The 21,458-nt window shown below is 45.7% G+C and overlaps 2 protein-coding genes across 2 annotated transcripts in view; one reads left to right on the forward strand and one right to left on the reverse strand.

The window, feature by feature from the left end:
* Kcnu1 (potassium calcium-activated channel subfamily U member 1) overlaps nucleotides 1-7,339 on the forward strand; it is an 82,787-nt gene extending 75,448 nt beyond the window's left edge. The window contains exons 25-27 of the mRNA XM_076913956.1: nucleotides 1,679-1,873; nucleotides 4,274-4,390; nucleotides 6,841-7,339. Of these exons, the coding sequence (XP_076770071.1) occupies nucleotides 1,679-1,873; nucleotides 4,274-4,390; nucleotides 6,841-6,867 (339 nt within the window). The 3' untranslated portion in view covers nucleotides 6,868-7,339. The remainder of the gene's footprint in view (nucleotides 1-1,678; nucleotides 1,874-4,273; nucleotides 4,391-6,840) is intronic.
* Nucleotides 7,340-12,503: 5,164 nt separating this feature from the next.
* Nucleotides 12,504-21,458, reverse strand: part of Hgsnat (heparan-alpha-glucosaminide N-acetyltransferase) — a 30,822-nt gene continuing 21,867 nt past the window's right edge. The window contains exons 13-18 of the mRNA XM_034520454.2: nucleotides 20,481-20,607; nucleotides 19,152-19,238; nucleotides 15,331-15,408; nucleotides 14,205-14,275; nucleotides 13,995-14,107; nucleotides 12,504-13,147 (exon numbers count right to left, since the gene is read on the reverse strand). Of these exons, the coding sequence (XP_034376345.1) occupies nucleotides 12,966-13,147; nucleotides 13,995-14,107; nucleotides 14,205-14,275; nucleotides 15,331-15,408; nucleotides 19,152-19,238; nucleotides 20,481-20,607 (658 nt within the window). The 3' untranslated portion in view covers nucleotides 12,504-12,965. The remainder of the gene's footprint in view (nucleotides 13,148-13,994; nucleotides 14,108-14,204; nucleotides 14,276-15,330; nucleotides 15,409-19,151; nucleotides 19,239-20,480; nucleotides 20,608-21,458) is intronic.

The raw sequence follows: 21,458 nt of genomic DNA on the forward strand, positions 1-21,458 counted from the left end.
AAACTTGCACAAGGTGACAGAGGCAGGTGGATCTCTGTGAGTTCAAAGATAGTGTGGTCTACAGAGTGAGTTTCAGGATGGCCAGGGCTACACAGAGAAATCATGTCTTGAGTCTGAAAATTAGTGTGTGGTATTTTAATTTGTGCGTGTGTGTATGTGTGTGTGTGTTTAGGTCATGAAACCATCATGAGAGTGGAGCGTGATTTTTAAGGGCTTTGGGGAATGTACAGAGTAATAGAATACATAACTGAAATTAAAGACTAACTGGGGGATAAAGGAAAAGACTGGATAATGGCAGTCCATGTGGAGAGAGGTGGAGACAGGAGGACGAGGGAGCAAATATAAAGACAGACATACACAGATGCCATCATGAAACTCATTCCTTTGTTCTGTCAACCTAAAAAAAATCAGTAAATAAAACTCTTAGAAAATCCATATTCAGCCAGCTTGAGAAAACCTACTATGTAAGAAAGACTGTGGCAGAGATTCTGAAGAAGGCAGTTTATGGAGACACCTCAGACCCTCAGACTGTTTAGACTTTAGCTTGTTTTAGTATGAGAACTTGTCCCCAGTCCCTCTTTTGGATTCATGGATGAAAAATGTCTGGTTTGAATAAAAATGGCCCTTGTAGGCTCATACATTTGAGTGTTTAGTCATCAAGGAGTGGCACTATTTGAAAAGATTAAAAGGATTAGTGGATGTGGCCCTGCTGAAGTGTGTCACTAGGGGTGTGTCTCTCTATCTGCCTATGGGTCAGGATATAGAACTCGCAACTGCTTCTCCAGCACCATGCCTGCCTATGTGCCACCATGCTCCCTCCAGCCATTATTCCTCCCTGATAATGGACTAACCTCTGAAACTGTAAGCCAGCCCACAATTAAGTACTGTCTTTGATATGCATTGGCTTGATCACAGGGTCTCTTCACAGCAATACAACAGTGACTAAGACACCGAAGATTCAAAACTCCACTTATCTTACATCTACAACCGTGATTGGGCTGAAAAGAACTATGGGAACTCCATGTGTTTATGAGTAACACCACTGTGTAGCTTTAAATAGGTCATTCTTCAGAACATCAGTAGATTCCCATGCAAAAGACCTCAAGAATAATTGACAACAACATCAGTGCAAACTTCAGGAAAAAGTTGTCTCATTATTATATGTACATTCCACAAATGTACATTGATGATCCATAGGGTATTGTGGCTGTTCACTTAAGGAGGGAGAGGACTCTGGGATGTCAGTTTCCTTACTCATTTTTCAGTGTCTACTCCACAGAAATGAGACCCACCCCACTGTTTTGTTCTCCCTGCTTTGACTGACCCACCTCCCTACCCAAACTGCCAATTCGCAGTCAGTTTTGATGGCAACAATGAAAAGCGGTGTTCTGCGCGTCAGGATCATTTCACATGGTGATGCTCACTAAACCTCCATGTCCCAACGCCTGTACAGTTCATGTGTTGACCCTTGTAATTTTTTTTTTTTCTTTTTTGGTTTTTCGAGACAGGGTTTCTCTGTGTAGCCCTGGCTGTCCTAGAACTCACTCTGTAGACCAGGCTGGCCTCGAACTCAGAAATCCGCCTGCCTCTGCCTCCCAAGTGCTGGGATTAAAGGCGTGAGCCACCACCGCCCGGCTGACCCTTGTAATTTCACACATGGCTTGTCCTTGCTTTCCAGTCCTTCTACAACTACCATGTCCTGGAATTACTTCAGATGCTAGTGACTGGAGGCATAAACTCTCAGCTGGAACACTATTTGGTTAAGGAGAAGCCATATGAGACAAATGAGGGCTATGCCGCATTATTGTCTGGGAGGACTCGGTGTAAGCTGGGACTTCTCTCTTTAGACCAAACCATTCTGTCAGACATTAAGGTGAGTCTACTCTTAGTATAATGCATTTTCCTACTTCCATAACTCTCTGAGTTTCTGGAAACAGGTTGCTTGGGTTCATAGATGACTGACAACCTAGAAATGATAATTAGTAAATATTTAATACAATACAGTACTATAACTTCAGCACACAGAACATTTTCATTGGTTGTGTTTATTCTTTAAAACAATCTGAAGAGGTAGAGGAAGCAGTTGTTCTCTGCACCCTCCAGCTGAGGATGCAAGCAGCATCTGAGAGGCCCAGCATTTCTGAATGTGTCCCCTATAGATCCCATATTGGAAACTCATGCAGTCATATTGAAGGGTGAGCCTATTAAAAGATGATTAGATGTCACTAGCAGGAGTGGGTTTTCAGTAGAAGGTGGGCTTGGCCTCCTCCCTTCTCTCCCGCCAGGAACATCTCTTGTCCTTTCACCTTGTCATGAGACCATACAGCAGTAAGACTGTTGTCACATGACCTCAGCCTTCTAGGATCTAGAAGTCCTAGATCTCCTCTGTATCTATTTTAGTCTTTTGGGTTTAATCTGTCCAGGGATGGTACGAGTTAAGTAACTAATTTTATTTAACAGACTAAACAAAAAACAAACAAACAAACAAACAACCCTGAGGCTTACCCAAGGACATCATAGTTTCAACTGTGTCACAGCAGGGGGTCCAGCTAAGGAGTGTGGTCCAGCTTCTCAAAGTTGCCTCAATACCTGGAATGCTAAGGAGTTCTGGTCAGGCTAGCTGGAATCAGGCAGAACTCTGTGGCTGGGTCTAAGGATGCCACTGGTTCAATAGAATATGCTGATGCTTTCTTAGCCTGGGGAGCTGGTAATTGTAGACTATAACAAGATAACACATTGGGCAAACTTCCAATGGGTCATCTCTTCATTCAGGAACCAGAGTAGAGTGTTGCCTCCTCACAAGCAATCTGCTCCTCAGTATTCTGCTTTCTGTTTTAGCTTTGACTGACCCTGCATCTGGCTGTCCAGTGTTGCAGTCAGGGCACAGCTGAACAAGGAGACATCTTTTCTAGATTCACTGGGTATCAGCAGAGCTCCCTTCAAAGAAGTGTGCTCCTTAGACCTCTAAACGCACCGCACTGCCAGAATGGGCAGGCCCCCTGTGTGTTCTGAGCCTGTGAATTCCAGATGCAAATGCCATCTGCATTCATGTGGTTCTGGAATCCTCGCCTGCAGTTGACTGGTGAGTGAGGGATAGGCCCAGGAAGCTGCTACCAGCACCTCCTGTTGTACCAGGACAATAGCCAATCGATTGTCCTGTATTTCTGTCCTCAGAGATCTTGATCTTGCCCTGGGGAATCACAGAAGTGAGCAGCATCTGTCTGGGTGTATCTAACCTATTTTCCACTGCCTTTGACTTGTGACCTTGCTGGCCGTAGCTTTAGAGCCCGGGTGCTTGAGATTCCCTGAAGTTTACCCCTAAAACTGAATTTTTGAACCTGCTGCTTATTGATAATTCTTAATGGTGGCCAAAATATCAACAGTAAAAGAATTTGCAGGAGCACGTGCCACAAGACACCCACCAGAGGCTCTGGAGAAAACCAGAATGCTAAAGGGATAAAGTGTTGTGGGCCTCTCTACTCCATGCTTGGCGGCCACTGTTTCCTGGCCCAAGCTGTCGCTCCAGTCTTCGGGGTCAGGGTCTAGCGAGCCAGAGAGAATGGGGATAAAGGGGAAGAGACGTGAAGAATGGAGACAAGACAAGGTTCTGATCAAGTCTCAAGTCTCGTTTATTGTGTCTCTCTCATTGTCTCCTCCTCATTGTCTCATCTCATTGTCTCCCGTATTCTCTCTATTGAAGGGAAATCTGGGGTATTTATAGGCTTTTGCCACGTACCTTGTAGGCTCGTGAATATCACGTGCCTTGTAGGCGTGGATATGACGTAAGCCTTACAGGCGTCTATAGTGTGGGTAGCACGTGCACCATGTGACTTGTAGGCTTGCATATCACGTGCGCCTTATCGGCATGTATGGCGTGGATAGCACGTGAATCGCATGTCTTGTAGGCATGGATATCACGTGTGTCTTGTAGCTGGGGGCAGTAAACAGCAAAACAAAATATGTTGGATATCAGAGTGTGCTTCAGCTGTTGTAGGCTGTTGAAAAACAAGTCTCATGTCAGGGTATATGGCTCAAGATGGCTGCAAAGCTGGTAGCGGCTTTCTGCTAAAAGTCGGCTCCCAACAATAAAGGTTCGAAACCAATCATAAACTTCTATAAGTGACCACCTTACATTGCTACCACAAGGAGGTGAATGGCTGCCAGGTCTTCTAGATGTCTGCAGCAAATAGCCAGCAAATAAAACTCAAGTAAGCTCTTGCAACTGTTTGATTAAAGTTCTAAGCAAATACCTGCTATTCTGTTCTCTTCCCAGCCAAGAAAAACCTTTGGACAGCTGTTCTGTGGCTCATTGGATAATTTTGGGATTCTATGTGTCGGCTTATACCGTATGATGGATGATGAGGAACACGACCAAGAACGCAAAAGGGGAGTATGATGGTTTGAAAGGCGTGGGCCACCTTTTAAGTGTGAGAAACAAGGCCAAGCCATCTCACTGAAAGCTGCACCCAGAGCTCCAGATCAGCCATTGCATAGCAGGAAATGGGGGGTGGGGAGAGTTAGGATGATTCTGTTGCTCTAAGGAAGGTGGGGTCTAAACAGCAGGAAGTTTTATACTTGCCTCTATTCATGAAGCTGCTATCTATCAGGGAGATGCCCTGGTTTTCTGCTGGATTCACTGAGACGGTTTACAGAATGCTTCCTCTAGTCACTATGGTTTGCTCATCCTAAAATCATCAGTGTACATTGCTCAGGCTCCAGTGTTTATTAAAAGGAGATCATTCTGCACGCTGTGGCTAAGAGAGAATATTTAGATCAGAGGCAAAGAGGCAAAAACAAGGAGCATGAATCTAGAACAGCATAGCCATGCAGTCTAAACCAGGATTGTCACTGTGGGGTTGAGAGCAGTTAGAGAAGATATGAAAGAGTAGAAATGGGTTGGTGGAGCCCATTCCAGGCAGAGGAGAAATAAAAATACTCCAAGTAGTAGGCTCAAGTGATGAGGAAAAAGGAGAGGAGAGGGAGAAAAGATGGATGGTGGGAGAGAGGAGATGGAGAGGGACACAGTGCAGAGAGAGATGGAGGAGGGACACAGTGCAGGGAGAGATGGAGGAGGGACACAGTGCAGGGAGAGATGGAGGAGGGACTCAGTGCAGGGAGAGATGGAGGAGGGACACAGTGCAGGGAGAGATGGAGGAGGGACACAGTGCAGGGAGAGATGGAGGAGGGACACAGTGCAGGGAGAGATGGAGGATGGACACAGTACAGAGAGAGATGGAGGAGTGATGCAGAGTTGAGAAGAGATAAAGACTCAGATTGACTGCTGGGTATGGAAGCAGGGTTGTCATGGATACAGGAAACAATGGCTGACTCTAAAGTCAAAGCACCAGGACTGGAAATCCTGATGAAGTTAGAGAGGATGCACTCAGAGGAAGGGAGTGGGAGAGAAAGAAAGGTGGGAGGGTGTGGGCAGAGAGTGATTTACTGAAGCTTAAGATTTCTGATGTGGGACATTGTCAGGAAGTGACAGCATTCAGGATGCACCAGTGAAGCTGTTTGGAGGTGGGGAAATCTTTGGGTGGTGGATGTCAAGTGAGCCTGGGTGACAGAGTTGTAGACCATGTGGATGCTGTCGGGATGAACAGTGGTCATGCCGCCCCAGTGGGGAAGACATGAATAAACATGGAAGTGTCTACAGATGACACTGGTGTAGTAGAGAGGGTTACCTGGCTTCAAACACTCACCTTTAGGACGGGAGAGGAGCAGTACTCTGCGTTCAGCACCAGGAAGTACAAATGACTTCTCTGTAAAATGGATTCCCCTGCCACACTCTTCCTCAGCTCTAAGTCCTGTCCCTCACATGTCTGGAAAATCGTAGGATATGGTTTTTGGAAGAACACACAACTTATATTTGAGAGGTCCTCAAGGAAGGGATGGTTGTTCTCCTTAAAGAGAAGTGTAGTTGTGTTAAATGTTCACTAGACCCGATCAGGTGCACAGAGAACTGGAGGAGAATCATTCGGTAGACTTCCATCTGAGGGCAGACTGGACAGCCGTGAAGTACAGCAGGTTAAAAAGTCATGCAATGTCAGCCTGCCTATGTTTTGGTCGTGAACCCTGGCTACTATTTCACACACTATTTGAGGCTTCCTCTGAACTTGATACCTTGTTGAAGAGCCTTGCTTCCTTAAAAATCTTCTCACGGAGGCCCAGTCTGTAGGTTTTCTTGCAGATTAATTTTGATTAAAAACTTGGGTGTTTTAATGTACTTAGTCTTTGGCCAGGCTTGCATTCTGTGTAAAATTTCTGTGACATACACATCAGGCTAAGATAGATATAAATCTGTGTTAAAAATATCTGGGACACAAGCACGTTGTAGGCAGCAAACTGTAGCCTTCTGGTTTCTCTGGTCAAAAAACTTTTCCACAGTCAAGTTCTGAGCTTGCTTTGTCTGTTTGAAGGTCTATGGTTGGGCCTCCTGCCTAACCAATGGCAAGTGGTCTGCCATTTTACAAGGTCTCCCCACCTTGTACCACAGCTTGCTTCAGTGGTCAGAACTGTGCTAGTTCAAAGTTTAGTATATGTATCCTGAAAGCAGATAAACCAGGGGTCAGAAAAGCCCACAGAGGTGAACTATCCCAGATACAGTCTCATTCCTCTCTCATTGGATGATGAGAACAGCCACCCACAGAGAGTTGTGATGCTATGCCAAGGTGGGCATGTTGTAGAGAGATGAAAGTCAAACCCCTGGCCTCTCCTTTTATTGTGTGTCAACGAAGAAAGGAAAACCCAGAACAAAATGCCCTCTTCATTTGGGGTGGTGCTTGAAGCCACGCTGTCCAAACTGCAGTCTCAGAATCCATCCTTGGCTTTACTTCACAGGTTCGTGATCACCAGGCCGGCCAATGAGTGTCACTTGCTGCCCTCAGATCTCGTGTTTTGTGCCATCCCTTTCAGTACCACCTGTGAAAAAACAGGAAGCAACCCTTCAACTCAAATTGAAGACACTACAAATGTGACATCATTGGACCAGGAGTTGAATTTCTATGATGCCCACACTATCCAGGAAAGTAGTGATCTTTACGAAGTCAGTGTCAATGGAGAGAAGGATCTTTACGAAGTCAGTGTCAATGGAGAGAAGGATCTTTACGAAGTCAGTGTCAATGGAGAGAAGAGGTCTCAGCACTCCAACTCCAAAGTCTATCCTTTGGACACATTTGATGCTGGTGATACTGATCAAGAAAAATAAAAACAGAAACAAGCTAATTTTTGTACCAATTGCTTAGTGGTCGACGAGTCGGCAAGCCCACAGTGCTGTGGAAGGGACCGTCTTATCCCAGTGGATCTGATGTGATGAATAAAGATGCCCATGACAAATGGTATTAAAGTTCATTGCTCTCTTTCCTTGAGCACAAAAGGTTTCATTTGAGCTGAATTAACAAGTCCTCCACTTGGACAGATGGCAGTTGGAACTGGAACCCATTTGTCTCTGAGTTAAGAGCTAGGTACACGCCTAAAACAGGGCAGATGCTTATTAAAGTATTATGAGATGTTGGGATCTTGTGGAAGCTGGGGAATGAGCAGAGTTGGGGCTGACCTGGGTAATTGGGGATAGGTTCCTTTGAGAAGGACAGCTCCCTGCTCCTCGGGTATTGCAGCTGTTACAAACTACTAAGGGGCTGGAGACTATAAAAGAGTCCTGTAGGCTTTACTTTGGCCTGGGGATGGGGTCTGCAGTGTGCTTGAAATACCCAGTAAGACTGGAGCAAATGGATTTTCCCTTTCCTGGCGGGTATCAGCTACAGACTGCTGTTTGGTTAGGGGTGGGGGCCTGTGTCTGATTCCCTCTCTTAGTGCTGGGATCCCCCACCTACTTGAAGCCTGTACTGCCACAGTCTCTGAGTTCTCAGGCATCAGTCCTGCTGTTCCGTTTTTTGTCTTAATGGTAGTTTTTATCTGTTTTGATTTTCATTTTTGTGTTTTGTTGAAAGCGAGGAAGAAAAAAATAAATTTGAGTGCTTACGGAACTGGGGAGGGTTGAAGCAGAGCTGAGGGAGTGGGATAAGCATGATCAAAATATATTGCATGAAAATAATTTTTTAAAAAGTCTTCTGCAGAGCCCAGGTGCACGTTCACCTCTGGGGCTCCTCCCATGACCCCTGGAGGGAAGCCATTTTTCTGTTCTAATGACATAGTTTTTGTTTCTCTTCCTTTCCCTCTCTCACCCTCTCTTCCTCTCTCCCTCTGCCCCCACCCCACCCCTGTCTCTGTGTGGGTGGTGCTTCTCAGTTCTGCTTCAGTCTATATATCCAATGTCAGCTGCCCTCCTCGGCATCTGTCTGTCTGTCTGTCTGTCTGTCTGTGTGTCGGCCAGGGATGCTCGTGATCTCTGCTTCTTTTACTCTAGGACAGCTGCAGCTTTCCTGTCCTCCTCCCACCCCCACACACAGACGTCGCCAGCTGTGTGTCTGTCACTGTCAGGGATTCCTCCTGCAGTGAACGAATGTCTAGAACTCTGGAACTAGCTCAAGAAGTTTCAGAGTAAGTGGCCTAGAGGTCATTCTTGTAATATTTTTGACAAATGAAGTGACTGCTTTTGCCCTCAGTGAGGTGTTCATGGGATACCGCCCCCCCCCCCCATTCCATGCTTGGGTGGCATCGGTGTCTGTCATTGCTGACTGTGATCTGGAAAGACATTACCTGTGGCTTGTTCCAATGGCAAAGCTACCTCTGTTCCTCCAGCTCTGCCTGGGCTCCAGTGTCACCGGATCAGCTCTGTAGAAAGCAGATCACCAGGCAAGTGCCAAAAGGGGTGTGTGTGTGACCACAAACATGATAAAATCCTAGAACATCTGGCTGAGATATGTGGGCAAATCCGTTTTCAGTTGCCAGGCAGAAATCTTCCTAACCCCGATGGTCAGGAATTACTTCCATGGCTCTGTGCTTCACCGTTGGTGAGAAAGGCTTACAGTCCACTTTTGGATGGAATTTTGAAAACCAAAGTCAGCAAAATAGTGGTTTATTTTGTCTTTGTGCTTTTTGTTTTGTTTAGGAACAGGGTCTCACATAGTCCAGTCTGGTCTCCAACTTAGAACTGTGGCTGGCTTGTTTGTGACCCCTTTGCCTCTGCCTCTCGGGTGTCATGACTACAGATACATGCTCTCGATGCCTGGCCTTGACACTTTGACAGCATTTTGACATAAGCAACTAAAAGTGGAATTTATGAAATTTGAGGCATTTTATGACATAACAGGACTATCTAGCTTTTCATTAGCCTTGAATGTAGAAAGACTGACAGCTTGATGGATACTACTTGGAACCAATGTCAAAAGGGCCCTGTCATGGTTTGAATATGCTTGGCCCAGGAAGTGGCACTATTTGGAGGTGTGGCCTTGTTGGAGTAGGTGTGTCACTGTGAGAGTGAGCTTTAAGACCTTCATTTTAGCTTCCTAGAAGTCAGTATTCTGCTAGCAGCCTTCAGATGAAGATGTAGAACTCTCATCTCCTCCTGCACCATGCCTGCCTGGATGACGGCATGTCCCTGCCTTGATGATAATGGACTGAACCTCTGAACCTGTAAGCCAGCCCCAATTAAATGTTAAATGTCCTTTATTAGAGTTGCCTTGGTCATGGTGTCTGTTTACAGCAATAAAACCCTAACTAAGACATCCACCTTGCTTAAATGTGTTAAAAGTTCTCAAAGCTGGGATCATGCCTGACACTTGGTCATTAACAAGTCATGGTTAAGAGTATAGTGTTTAGCATTGGGAGGGATCTGCTCCTAGTTTTAAAAACCTGATACAAAGACCTCTTCCTGGAAGTCTATTGGTCTTCTCTCTTATTTAAAAAAAAAATACAATTACATTATAGGTGGGAAAATACCCAGTATTTCAGTTGAATTTCACTCAAGCTAATACCTTACACATGGGTTATTTACTTATCCATGGTGTCCTTTATATTAGTGAACGTTAAATGGCACAACTTATAAAAACTACAGTTTACTTAATTATAAACAGGAATTAGAAATGCAAATAATTTTAAATGACAAACTTTGCTCCTGGGAAGATGTAGTGTCATCTGTCATTACTGTCAGCCACCAACTGTCATGCTAGCCACACCTACTTTCCCATTCTGTTAGTCACCGGTGTGACATGTCTTGTCTTCCCTCTCTCAGAAGGTACCTGTACACTCAGGTAGTCACCTTCTCAGGTATAACGTGGACTGGATTAACCCAAGTTCTCATTTCTGATTTTGAAGGCATTTCTAGCCAGTGGTCCTCAAGGACCAGGGTTTTGGGTTGGTTTTTTGTTTGTTTGTTTGTTTGTTTGTTTGTTTGTTTAGTTTTGGGGTTTTTTGGCTAATAAAACACTAAGATACACAGAGAATCTGCCTCTATACAGTACTGTGTGTAACAGCTGGGATCCCAGAAGCCATCTCTGCAGGCTGCAATGGTGAGTAGCATGTCTCCCTAAGAACTGCCTAGGATGGGTGAGCTTCCTGACAGCTCTGCTGTATCAGGACTCAGTGCTTCTTATGGCTGAAGGCATCCTAACCTAGACACAGCACCCAGTTTGAGAAGTGCTACTCTCAAGGGTAACTCTGAAGTCACCCTTTCATGAAGGCTGTCATTGTGGATAGGGAGACAGCAGAGCCGTGGCTATCCTTACAGGCGCATTGAAGAATTGGGCGGCACCAGGAGTCCTTAAAGATCCATGTTCCCATGAACAACTCCATCAGCATTCTCAAGAGACTCTCAGTGGGGAACGTCAAACTTACAGCTCAGTCATACTATTCAAAAAAACAATTAGATGGCTGGCTCAGATTAGAGACGGGAATTTGTTCCCAGCACCCACGTTGGGTGTCACACAACTGCCCATAACCCTAGCTCCAGGGGGACCCAAAGCCTCTCTCCTCGACAGCATTCATATGCACGACCCTCCCCACAGACACATAATTAAAAACTAAAGTCTTACAAAAATCAAACCCCACATTGTTTTGCTTTGATAAATGTTTATTTAGCACTTGCTAAGTACAAGGCAGTGCATTTGGTACCACAAAAAAAAAAAATGCAGCAGAATATGTAATTCTTGCCATTAAGATCACAATAATACAGAAAGTAACCATCTCATGAGGCAGAAGCAATTAATGCTATGAGATGGTTATCAGTGAGAACCCAGAAGAGGATATCAGCTCTGGCTGAGAATGAGATCAGAGGTGGTGCTTCCACAATGGGCCTGTGAAAGAACAGATCAAATACAGGTGTGGAGAAATAAAGAGGAGGGAGGGGAGGGGTTCAGCTGGGCTACAGCCAGCAAGGCTGGCGGAGACAGGAAAACAGCAGAAGGTGCTGGGATCAAACGAAGAGGGCTGTGTCCGGCAGAAATGACCCAGGCTCAACTGAACTGGACAAGATGGTTTGATCCAACTCCTGCTTTATAAAGCTTAATCTGGTGACAGTGGACCAATGACTTCACAGAAAGAGGCAAGCATCTACACTCGAACAGAGGACATAACAGAGAACGAAGAGGTGGAAGATGGAGACAGAATCCAGAAGACTTAGCCATGATAAAAATCTTTTATTTTAAATGGGAAAGTACAAGTAAGGAGCGAAAAGACAGCAGCACTTAGTTCTGTGCCCTGACACAGAGTGAGCCATTCAGAGCTAGGAAAACATGGAGTTTCCGTTTGTAGAGAAGGGCAGAGCTGAGCCAGAGGTGCTGCGGGCACAGGAGAGAAGACAACAGGAAGCACAGCCAAGAGGCCAGGGCAGAGCTGGAAACCAGCTCGAAAGCCATAGGCTGTAATTCAAATGTCCCCAGGTCACCACAGAAGAGTGGCAGAAAGTACAACCCCATCACGATTCTCCTTAAAAAATGCAATTCTCATGGAAACTCCCCAGGAGGGTGTCTATACACAGACATCACTTTCATCCCTAAGAAACTGTGGACAGCCATTGGTAGGATTCACTCCGATGGAGACAGAGAGGGTTTGCTATTATTCCTTTCCCAGGGTTTTCTGTGAGTTACACAGAAGTTGCTGATGGGTCCCACCTTATCACATCCAAACCCTGGGAGGGCTGAGGGAGCATCCTCGTTTCATTCCTTCCACAGATGAGGGAACCAAAGCTCTGACAGGCCAGGGCATTGCCCCACACCTTACCCAGAAGACAGCTCTGGAGGACCCACCAAGAACATATGTTCTTCTTCCCAGGGCTACATCTCTAGGTACTGAGAGATGCCTAGATACCATCCAGAGACATGCCAGTGCAGGCAGGCAGGTAGGCAGGCAGGCAGACAGACAGACAGACAGACAGACAGACAAGACAGACAATAATAAGGTAGATGGACAGATAGAGCTGTAAGGTGAATGGTTTGCAAGAGCAAATCTATATCTCAGCTTTTTGCCAAGTGAGGAAAGAAGCAAAATGCGTTCACAATTAATTTTATGGGCCCATCAAAGCCCTGAAAGTTGGAAAGAAAAATTACTTTGGCTTTCTAGAAACAATAAAGTACGTGCTATTAAAAAAATCAGACATTATGACACAGTTCATTCAAAAAGCTTTATAGTCTGTCACCATGAAACCACAGTGGTTATTGTTGGCCTGCGTATACACATGGGAAGGCAGTTTTCAGGAAGTAAGACTCGGTCCTTCTTCTTGTTTGCTTGCTTGTGATGCCAGGGACCAAACCCGAGGTGCCGTCCACGCTTGGATGTGAGTCAGGCACAGTCCACCAACCTCAGCCTCCTTCACAAAGGCAAATCCAGGGCAAATCCCCTCTGAGAAGTTCAGATTTCCACAGGTTCCAAACAGATCAATCTCATAGAAAATGAAGAACGTAACATTTCAGATATGTAAATATATAAGTAAAAAATCAGGCAGCTTTCTGATGTCTAGGCAAACCAGCCTGGACAGCATCCGGAAGCACATCCCCTCTGTGAGCGAGTTTGCTGCCGCTCTTCTCTCAGGCCCTCTGGAGTCTGCTAGCGATGTATTTCAGCACATGCTGTCAGATTTTCCAAAAAACCTTCTTTTTATAGAGAATGTAAGCGATGAGCACCCAGAGGGCGGTGGCCACTATGTTCTGAATGAGATGCTCTTTGTGGGACTGCTCATCCGTTAGCTTCCACTGGAAGGGGAAGTAATCCTCAAACACCTCGTGGCCAACGTACACCAGAATGGAGTTCATCCCTTAGAGAGATCAGAATGTGGTTTTTTTTTTCCCCTATCATCCATAGAATTCTTGAAATAAATTCAATAAATAACATGAAGCATGCACTTGCATTATTGCCTACTGCCCCGAATAAATGATACATAGCTTAGCTATTTAACTGTGAAGTGTATTTCTAGATTCTTAGGAGGTAGGAGCCTGCTGACCTCAATTCTACCCCAGGAACCCTCTTGGTGGGGAGGACTTTAAGTTGTACTCCTGTATGTGCGCACGTGTGCACATATCACACATACACACGCCATGTGCACACACACATACTCACATATATACTCACACATATACAAACATGCACTAACATTCATACACGTACACACAAACACACACAACACATGTACACCCATTCACACACATACATGCATACACACACATGGACATGCACACACACATACACATACATATACACATACATGCACACATTCATACATACATGCACACTCATATATATTCACAAACATGCATGCACACACATACACACATACAAGCACACACATACACTCACACACATGCATGCACATACGAAGCACAATCCTATTTCTTATTAAAAACATTATGTCCTGGGTCGCACCCAGCATATCACCATTTTGTCCTGCCTGGATATAAGTGGAGTGTATTTACTGACTCTAGGAACTAAACGATGGAAATGGGGCAGAGTGCTTTGGGACAGGCCAGTGACCTCCTGTGAGCTGGCTTCTTCCTTAGCTTGCTTCCTGGAAATGTGCCTCTAGGACAGAGACTTCAGCTCTCAGGAAGCCCAGTGCCTCTGAAGCCAGTCTACCCGCTACCACCTACTGGTGCTAGCTAACTCACCTGGGTAAAAGAATGGGGTTCCCGTCCACAAACCCTTCACATCCACCACTGGGAAGAGGACGAGGAGGATGAAGAAGGAGAAGCAGCTCAGCATGGTGACATATGAGATGGACCTGTGGGAAGACGAGCGAGGGAGGGCTGTCACACTCCGGGAACGCCCGGTTTCAACATGAGGGACAACAGGAAGACGACATCCTCTGCCATGCTTACCAGAGATTCTTGTTTATTGGAATAAAGCCTTCATTTGCAGACATTTTTGTCAAAGCAATAGAAATAAGTCCCTACAAAGACAAGAAGGATGTTAAAGATTTATATTATAATCTTGAAACACAATGTGTTTAAGACCAAAAAATTACTTAATTGCTTAGGGAGGACTGAAAAAAAAAACCACCTTTTATTTTGTTCTTTTAACTGGAAACCTGTTTTAAGACGTGTACCTAACACGTTATCCAAAACCATTTTCCAGTGTCCCCTGAGTTAGAGACGGTAAGCGATGAGTCACAGTGACTCCTAAGGGTGACTCTGAAAGGCCGGGGAGAATGGACAGGCAGGCAGGCGCACACAAGCATGTTCTTAAGGGGATGCTCCTGCTTTTATAACTACCGATTGCCAGGCTGTTTCCAGTTTTATTTTCTCTCTTGTTTTTGAAACTGTCTCACAAATCCCAGGCTGGCCTCAAGCTCACTATGTAGCCGAGGGTGCTTGGATACACTTGCTTCTGCCTTCTCATTGCCGACACGTGCCACCACACCCAGGCATCCTGCATCTTGGGAATAGGACCCAGGTCCCCCACCACCACCACCACCACCTCTCTCTCTGTCTGTCTGTGTGTGTTTCCTGTTTTTGTTTTTTGAGACAGGGTTTCTCTGTGTATCCTTGCCTGTCCTATAGACCAGGTTGGCCTCGAACTCAAAGATCTGCCTGCCTCTGCCTCTGAAGTGCTGGGACTAAAGGCGTGCGCCACCACTACCGGGCTCTCTTACACATTGTCTCCAGTAATCCTCATTCAAGTGTTTGATAGTGAACATTATGTTATTTATTTATGTAATATAGTTTTCTAAGAAAATAAGCCTGAGAATTTAGATATAAAGACGTCGTCCTCCTTGGGACTGGGAGTGTGGCTTAATGGTAGAGTGTATACTGGGCACATACCAGGCCCTGGGTTCCAGGCTCAGGAAATAAAAATAATTTTAAAAGATGCTGTTCTGCGAACCCTGTTATTCTAGTCAACCGTTCCCCATCATGCTGAGCCAGTGACTGCTCAACATTTCATTTCTTCTTAAACAAGGGTCGGCCTTAAAAACAGCAATCGGAGTAAGGAAGACTGGTTACTTACAAGGATACAGCACCAGGCGGTGAATCGGATCAGGATGGCTTTCGTCTGATCCTTGTAATACAACAGTATTTTTCCTGCCTGGGGATGAAAACAATATGACCAAGGGAGTCAGTCACCTATGGTGAATTCTTGTTTCTATCTTCATCAACATAACCATTCAGCACACAGAGTTATTTGCAAAGTACACGTTCTAGACTCTGGGGATATAAAGAGGAACGCAGATTGACCCCTGTGCCCTGGTGGAAACTGGGGAGAAGCGTGGGACCAGTGATAGAGAAGTGGACGTCACACAGATAATGTTGGGGATACAAGTCGGAGAGCATCAGAGCAGGACATCCCGGGTGAAGGGGATAGCACAGAGAGAAACAGGTAAAGCACAAAAGCGCCACAGTAGGGTGAGAAGTGAAATAACAGGGGAGGCAGAAGGCACCTCAGGTCTCACTTAGATCAGGGGCTTTCTCTTAGAGGTTTTGGGGAGCCCAGGAAAGTTACCCCTTATCCTAGACACAACCTAAAGTCACCTAGGAAAAGGGAACATCAATCAACAAACCGCTTAGATCACACTGGTCTGTCGTGTCTGTGCAGCGCTGTCTTGATTGCTGATTGATACAGGAGGGTTGGGCCCACTGTGAGCAGTACCATCCCTGGGTAAGTGCTCCTGGACTATAGGAGAGCCGCCTGAGCATGCGCAAGCCTAAGGCAGCCAGCAGCGCCCCTGCAGGGCTTTTCCTTGAGTGCCTACCCTCACTCCCCTCAATGAAGGGTTGTGACCTGTGAGTGAAACAACCCTTTCCTCCCCTAAACTGCTTTCCAACAGTGTTTTATCACAGCAACAGGATGGAAACTGAAAGTAACACCCATTTAGGTGACAAGAAACTAGGTCAGACTAGCCTGACTACGAAGTATCGGGTCTGGCAGCGCCACCCGGGATGCAAAGGAGCAAAACCCGGTGCAGGGAAAACTTACAACCCACAGACAGGACACTGCACAAAAATCTCTCTGAACTAGGGTCAAACTTTGAAAGTATCAAAGAATATAGTGTTTACAATTTATAATAATAGCTAAAATGTCCGAGTATTGCCTATGTGCTGGTTCTTGGGGTTTTGTATAAATTGATGTATTTCATCCTTGTGATACCTCTGGAATTACACACACCAAGACTCACCCAGCCTGCACATGAGAGAGCTAGACACAAATCCACACAGTGCAGCTGTGGGTCTGTACCTTCCCACACTAACCCAGCCGCCCTAGCAGGCTGAGATTTGCCTACAGTGTGTGTGTAGAGAGTAAGTGAATGTATATAAAAACAGAATCTAAGCGCCACAGAAATAGAGGCAGGGTGTTGACCCATTAGTGGAAAATTATTGAATCCCCAAACTGTACACATTTGAGATCTGTACCATTTAATGGGACTGCCACTAGCTATGTGTGGCCATTTAAATTTTAAATCAAGTAAAATGAAAACCGAGGTTCTGAGTCACACTCCAGTCACACGCAGTACTCCAGACTCCTCCCAATGGCTGCCTGCATGGTCAGGATGCTCTCTCCATCACAGAATGTTCTCTCGGGCCTGCTGTAGAGTCAGTTTGTTCCCCTCAAAGAATATACTCAAACGCCAGGAAGGACAACTTTGTGTAGAGAAATCTAGACTGCTCTGAGTCAAAACAGAAGTGCACATGAGGAACACTAAGAGTAACCAGATTTGGGCTGGAGAGATGGCTCAGCGGTTAAGAGCACTGACTGCTCTACGGGAAGTCATGAGTTCAAATCCCAGCAACCACATGGTGGCTTACAACCATCCCTAATGAGATGTGATGCCCTCATTTGGGTGTCTGAAGACAGCTACAGTGGACTTTGGGCCGGAGTGAGGGGGCCTAGAGCAAGGGAGTCTGGAGCAAGAGGGAGAAGGGAAGGGGAAAAAAAGGGTAACCAGATTTGATTTGGGGCATAAGACACACATGCTTTAAAGCCGCTTACATAGCTAGCTGTGGATGGAAGTCTGTCTTTCCTAAGTTCATACAGAGAAAACTCAGCAGGTGACAGCACGGGAAGGAGGTCTGGTCCTTCTGGGACCAGTGTGGATCTCTGCATTTATGACTGTATTTTATGATCTTACAAAGGGCTTGGGACAGCAAGTCCAGCATTTGCACCCTTGTAAGCACCACGATGTGCCGACACAGTGCCCAGCTCTCCATCCACGGGCTGCACTCTAGGAGGCAGAGATGGACCCCTGCCTGAAAAGGAACTGGCAGCACTTTGAGCCTGGGCCTGAGAAGCAAACTCTGCTGTCTCTTTGTTAGTCTTGGCTGTTTTGTTGCAGCAACATAAACAAACACAGGGAGACAAGCACATAGGAAACAAAAAGACAAGGGACATGGGACAAGGGATATTGGTAACTCTGCAGGTTACCAATATCGAAACATTCTGAAAATTCCACATGGAGTCTTTCATGGTGTCTGTTTCCATTTGTTCTGCTCTGTGACCCAGTCTGGTCTCAAACTTGGAGTCTTCCTGCCTCAGCCTTCCAAGTGCAGGGATTAGAAATGTGGCCATTGTCAGGCACGGTGACAAGCACCTTTGTTATGGTCTGGGTAACTGTTACCTGTCTGCCCCTTCCATTTTGTACTGTTACTATGTAGCTTCTGCTGTTCCAGGAGACTTTTCCATGCTTAAGTTAATTACATATTCTGTTATGTTCTGTGCCCTTGGAAACCAATCACGATAGAAGTCAGTAGAACTGTTTTGTATAGTTACCCATAAGCTTGGACTCCAGCCAACCACCCAACAGCACTTCCTGCACCTACGTCTGAGTTATTATGGTATTTTCTGTATAAGGTGCCCCTGGGATGGACCCCAACATAAGAGAGACACCTGCACCAATATAAGAAACCATTTGGATTAAGATTTCCATTTTGAGTAGTGATCTAGTAAAGTTTAAGGTCCCAAGACCTCCCTGGGAACTGACATCCTACTTAGCAGAAAGAGACACGTATGTGGGTAACTGAAGACATGAATGTTAGACAAGTCCCATCCTGGGTGACATGTTAGGACATGAATGTTAGACAAGGTAAGTTCTCTGCCACAGTTGAATACCCCAACCAATGAGTGCAGGACAAGTGTACAACAAAGACATGTTCAAAAGGAAATCCCCTAAATCCTGATTGCTGAACACAGATGTTTGCAGATTTGGGGCTTAAAAACCTTGTAGAATTTTAATGTCATGGTTCAGTTCCTGAATCTGGACCATGGCCTGGTCCACCAGTCCTGGGGTAGATACGCAATAAACTGACCCTGTCTGATTGAGATCAGTGTTGTGTGGTTTGTGAGGTGATTCTTGGACCCCAATACCTTTAATCCCAGCACTCAGGAGGCAGAGGCAGGTGGATCCCTGAGGAGTTCAAAGCCAGCATGGTCTACAAAACAAGTTTTAGAAAAATCAAGGCTACACAGAGAAACACTGTCAAAAAAACATGGAAGGAAGGAAGAAGGAAGGAAGGAAGGAAGGAAGAAAGGAAGGAGGGAAGGAAGGAAGAAATGTAGCCATTAATAGAACTCATTATCCACAAACTGCTGGCCTAACATAAAGCCACAACTAGTAAGAATTTAGTTTCCAGAACGTAAGGACCCAGCCAGTCATTTGAATTGCTGAGCTATCCCACACTAGTTTGCACAATCTTAATCCTAAACAGAATTCACCAGACCTGTAGGGCAGCAGACGGTCCTCCTTCCACTACCTCATTACAGTGAGATGGCCCCTTGATACATTGTTTGCAGCCGTCACAAACTGTCAGAAGGGTTATCCTGAGGAAATGAACAGATACCTGAACTCCTAAAAATGCCATCACAATGGAGTTGATAGTCCCTAAGACTCCTTCTGGGTCATAGGCCACCTCTGTGTGATACAGCACCTTAAGGAGACAGAAAAGAGGGTGTCAGTCACTCGCTGAACACAAAAAGAAATGCAAGATGGAATGCAAACTGGAATACAATCCAATAGTTGATACTTCCTGGTTTCCTTCTCCCTCCTTTCTCCCTCCCTCCCTCCCTTCCTCCCTCTCTCCCTCCCTCCCTCCTTTTTCATTTTCTTTCTTTTTTTTTATTTTTTTTATTTTTATGCTCTTACAGCAGAAATTCATGGGCATTTTATAGGCATCATAAGCGATGTAAGGTATGACCCTGCCTGGCCACATTAGCAAGTCTGTCAAAGAGTGTTGAGCCACATTTAACCAAATTCAAATGGAAACGCCTAACAGGACAGGGATTGTGCGCACTGTTTCTGATTTAGCAAACCCCACTGCAGCATCAACAATTCCCAACCTTCATCTTGGGCAAGTAACATTTAGTAATCCGTTTGAGAAGGGAGAATCCCAGGGGAAGCATGCATGCTTAGCACGCGGGAGGCCCACGTTTTAAGTACTAGCATGCAAACAAACCAAAGCAAAATCAAAAGCAAAGTCAATTAAAATAAAACATTTGTATTTTTAAATATAAAAATGAGACCAGAACTTTGGAAGTGTGCAGTGTGTCAGCACCACCGAGATCCTCAACCCTTCTGAGGCCTGAAACACTCATCCCCAACTACTAGAGATATTGCCAGAAGGTCTCTGTCACGTACTTCATGCAGGGTCCTTTAGTAAAGATGGGTACACACTGTAAGCTCACAGCTCCTGGGCCCTGAGCTGGATCCCACAACATAAAACAAGAGAAACAAAAGTATGGGGATTGGTCTGCCTTCCTAAATCACTCCTGTGCTGGAGACAGCCCACCTCCAGGACCATAAGGGATCCACCCCTCACCCAGTGCCACCTCAGAGGCACAGATATTAACCATAGTGTAGTTCAATGTCCCCCCACCCTGCTGCATTCCTCACGGGGATCCAGTGAGGATACCCCACACACACCCTGCACAGGAGTCCCTGTCTCGGAATCTGGAACTGGAAACTTAAAGGTCTAACTAAAACCCCACTTGTTTTATATGGTTCATGTCACTCCGCAATCAGAAATGCCTTTACCTACCAACAGGTAGTAGACATCTGAGGCATGAAGGCAGCCAGTTTTCCAAATAAAATTGATTTCACAGCACATTTTCCTTAAATAGTACAGAGCTAGCTTCCTACTTCCCAGTTCTCAGTAAAGGAAAGACTCACGCACAGTGGAGGACGGGTGCTGGTACAGGTGATTGTCTCCCAGAAGCAGGCGGTCGATGTAGCCAGCTGCCCCTCCAGTACAATGAGGATACTTCCCCAAGTCCCCTATACCGCCAGGGCCAAGGTAGCCACTAGGGAAGTAAAAAACATACTTAAATGACAGGACTGCAGAGCAGTGGCTGGCCATGCAGCAGGGTTCGAACAGCCTCACACACAAACAAGCCCCCAGTGCCCCCAGCTCCTGAACTTAGTGCTCTTTGACCAGAGGGCGGCTCCGTCCCTACTCAGAGTGATGCTGAGACAACTCGACCCTCCTCTCAGTGGAAAGAGAGTCTCAAAGAACAGTAAAGTGTGAAAGATAATTCCTCTTCAGTGCTATAAACCTTACCTCTGACTCCGCAGAAAGAGACACGGAGAAACACCAAGAGACTATCATGACTGGGAAGGTAGCTCAGTCAGGAAAGTGTTTGCAGCCCTGAGGACCCAAGTGTGATCCCCAGAACCCATGTAGGGAAGAACAAAGAGATAGAGATAGAGATAGAGATAGAGATAGAGATAGAGATAGAGAGAGACAGAGAGAGAGACAGAGACAGAGAGAGAGAGATTGAGAGAGAGAGAGAGAGAGAGAGAGAGAGAGAGAGAGAGAGAGAGAGAGAAACTGCAATAGTTTGTATATGCTTGGCCCAGAGAGTGGCACTACTAGAAGGTGTGGCCCTGTTGGAACAGGTGTGTCACTGTGGGTGTGGGCTTTAAGACCCTCATCCTAGCTGCCTGGAAGTCAGTCTTCCACTTAGCAGCCTTCAGATGAGGATGTAGAACTCTCAGCTCTTCCTGCCTGGATGTTGCCATGCTCTGGCTTTGATGATAACAGACTGAACCGCTGAACTTGTAAGCCAGCCCCAATTAAATGTTGTCCTTATAAGAGTTGTCTTGGGCTGGAGAGATGGCTCAACGGTTAAGAGTACTGACTGCTCTTCCAGAG

This window comes from Arvicanthis niloticus, chromosome 16 (assembly GCF_011762505.2).
Source record: "Arvicanthis niloticus isolate mArvNil1 chromosome 16, mArvNil1.pat.X, whole genome shotgun sequence".
Taxonomy (NCBI): Eukaryota; Metazoa; Chordata; class Mammalia; order Rodentia; family Muridae; genus Arvicanthis; species Arvicanthis niloticus.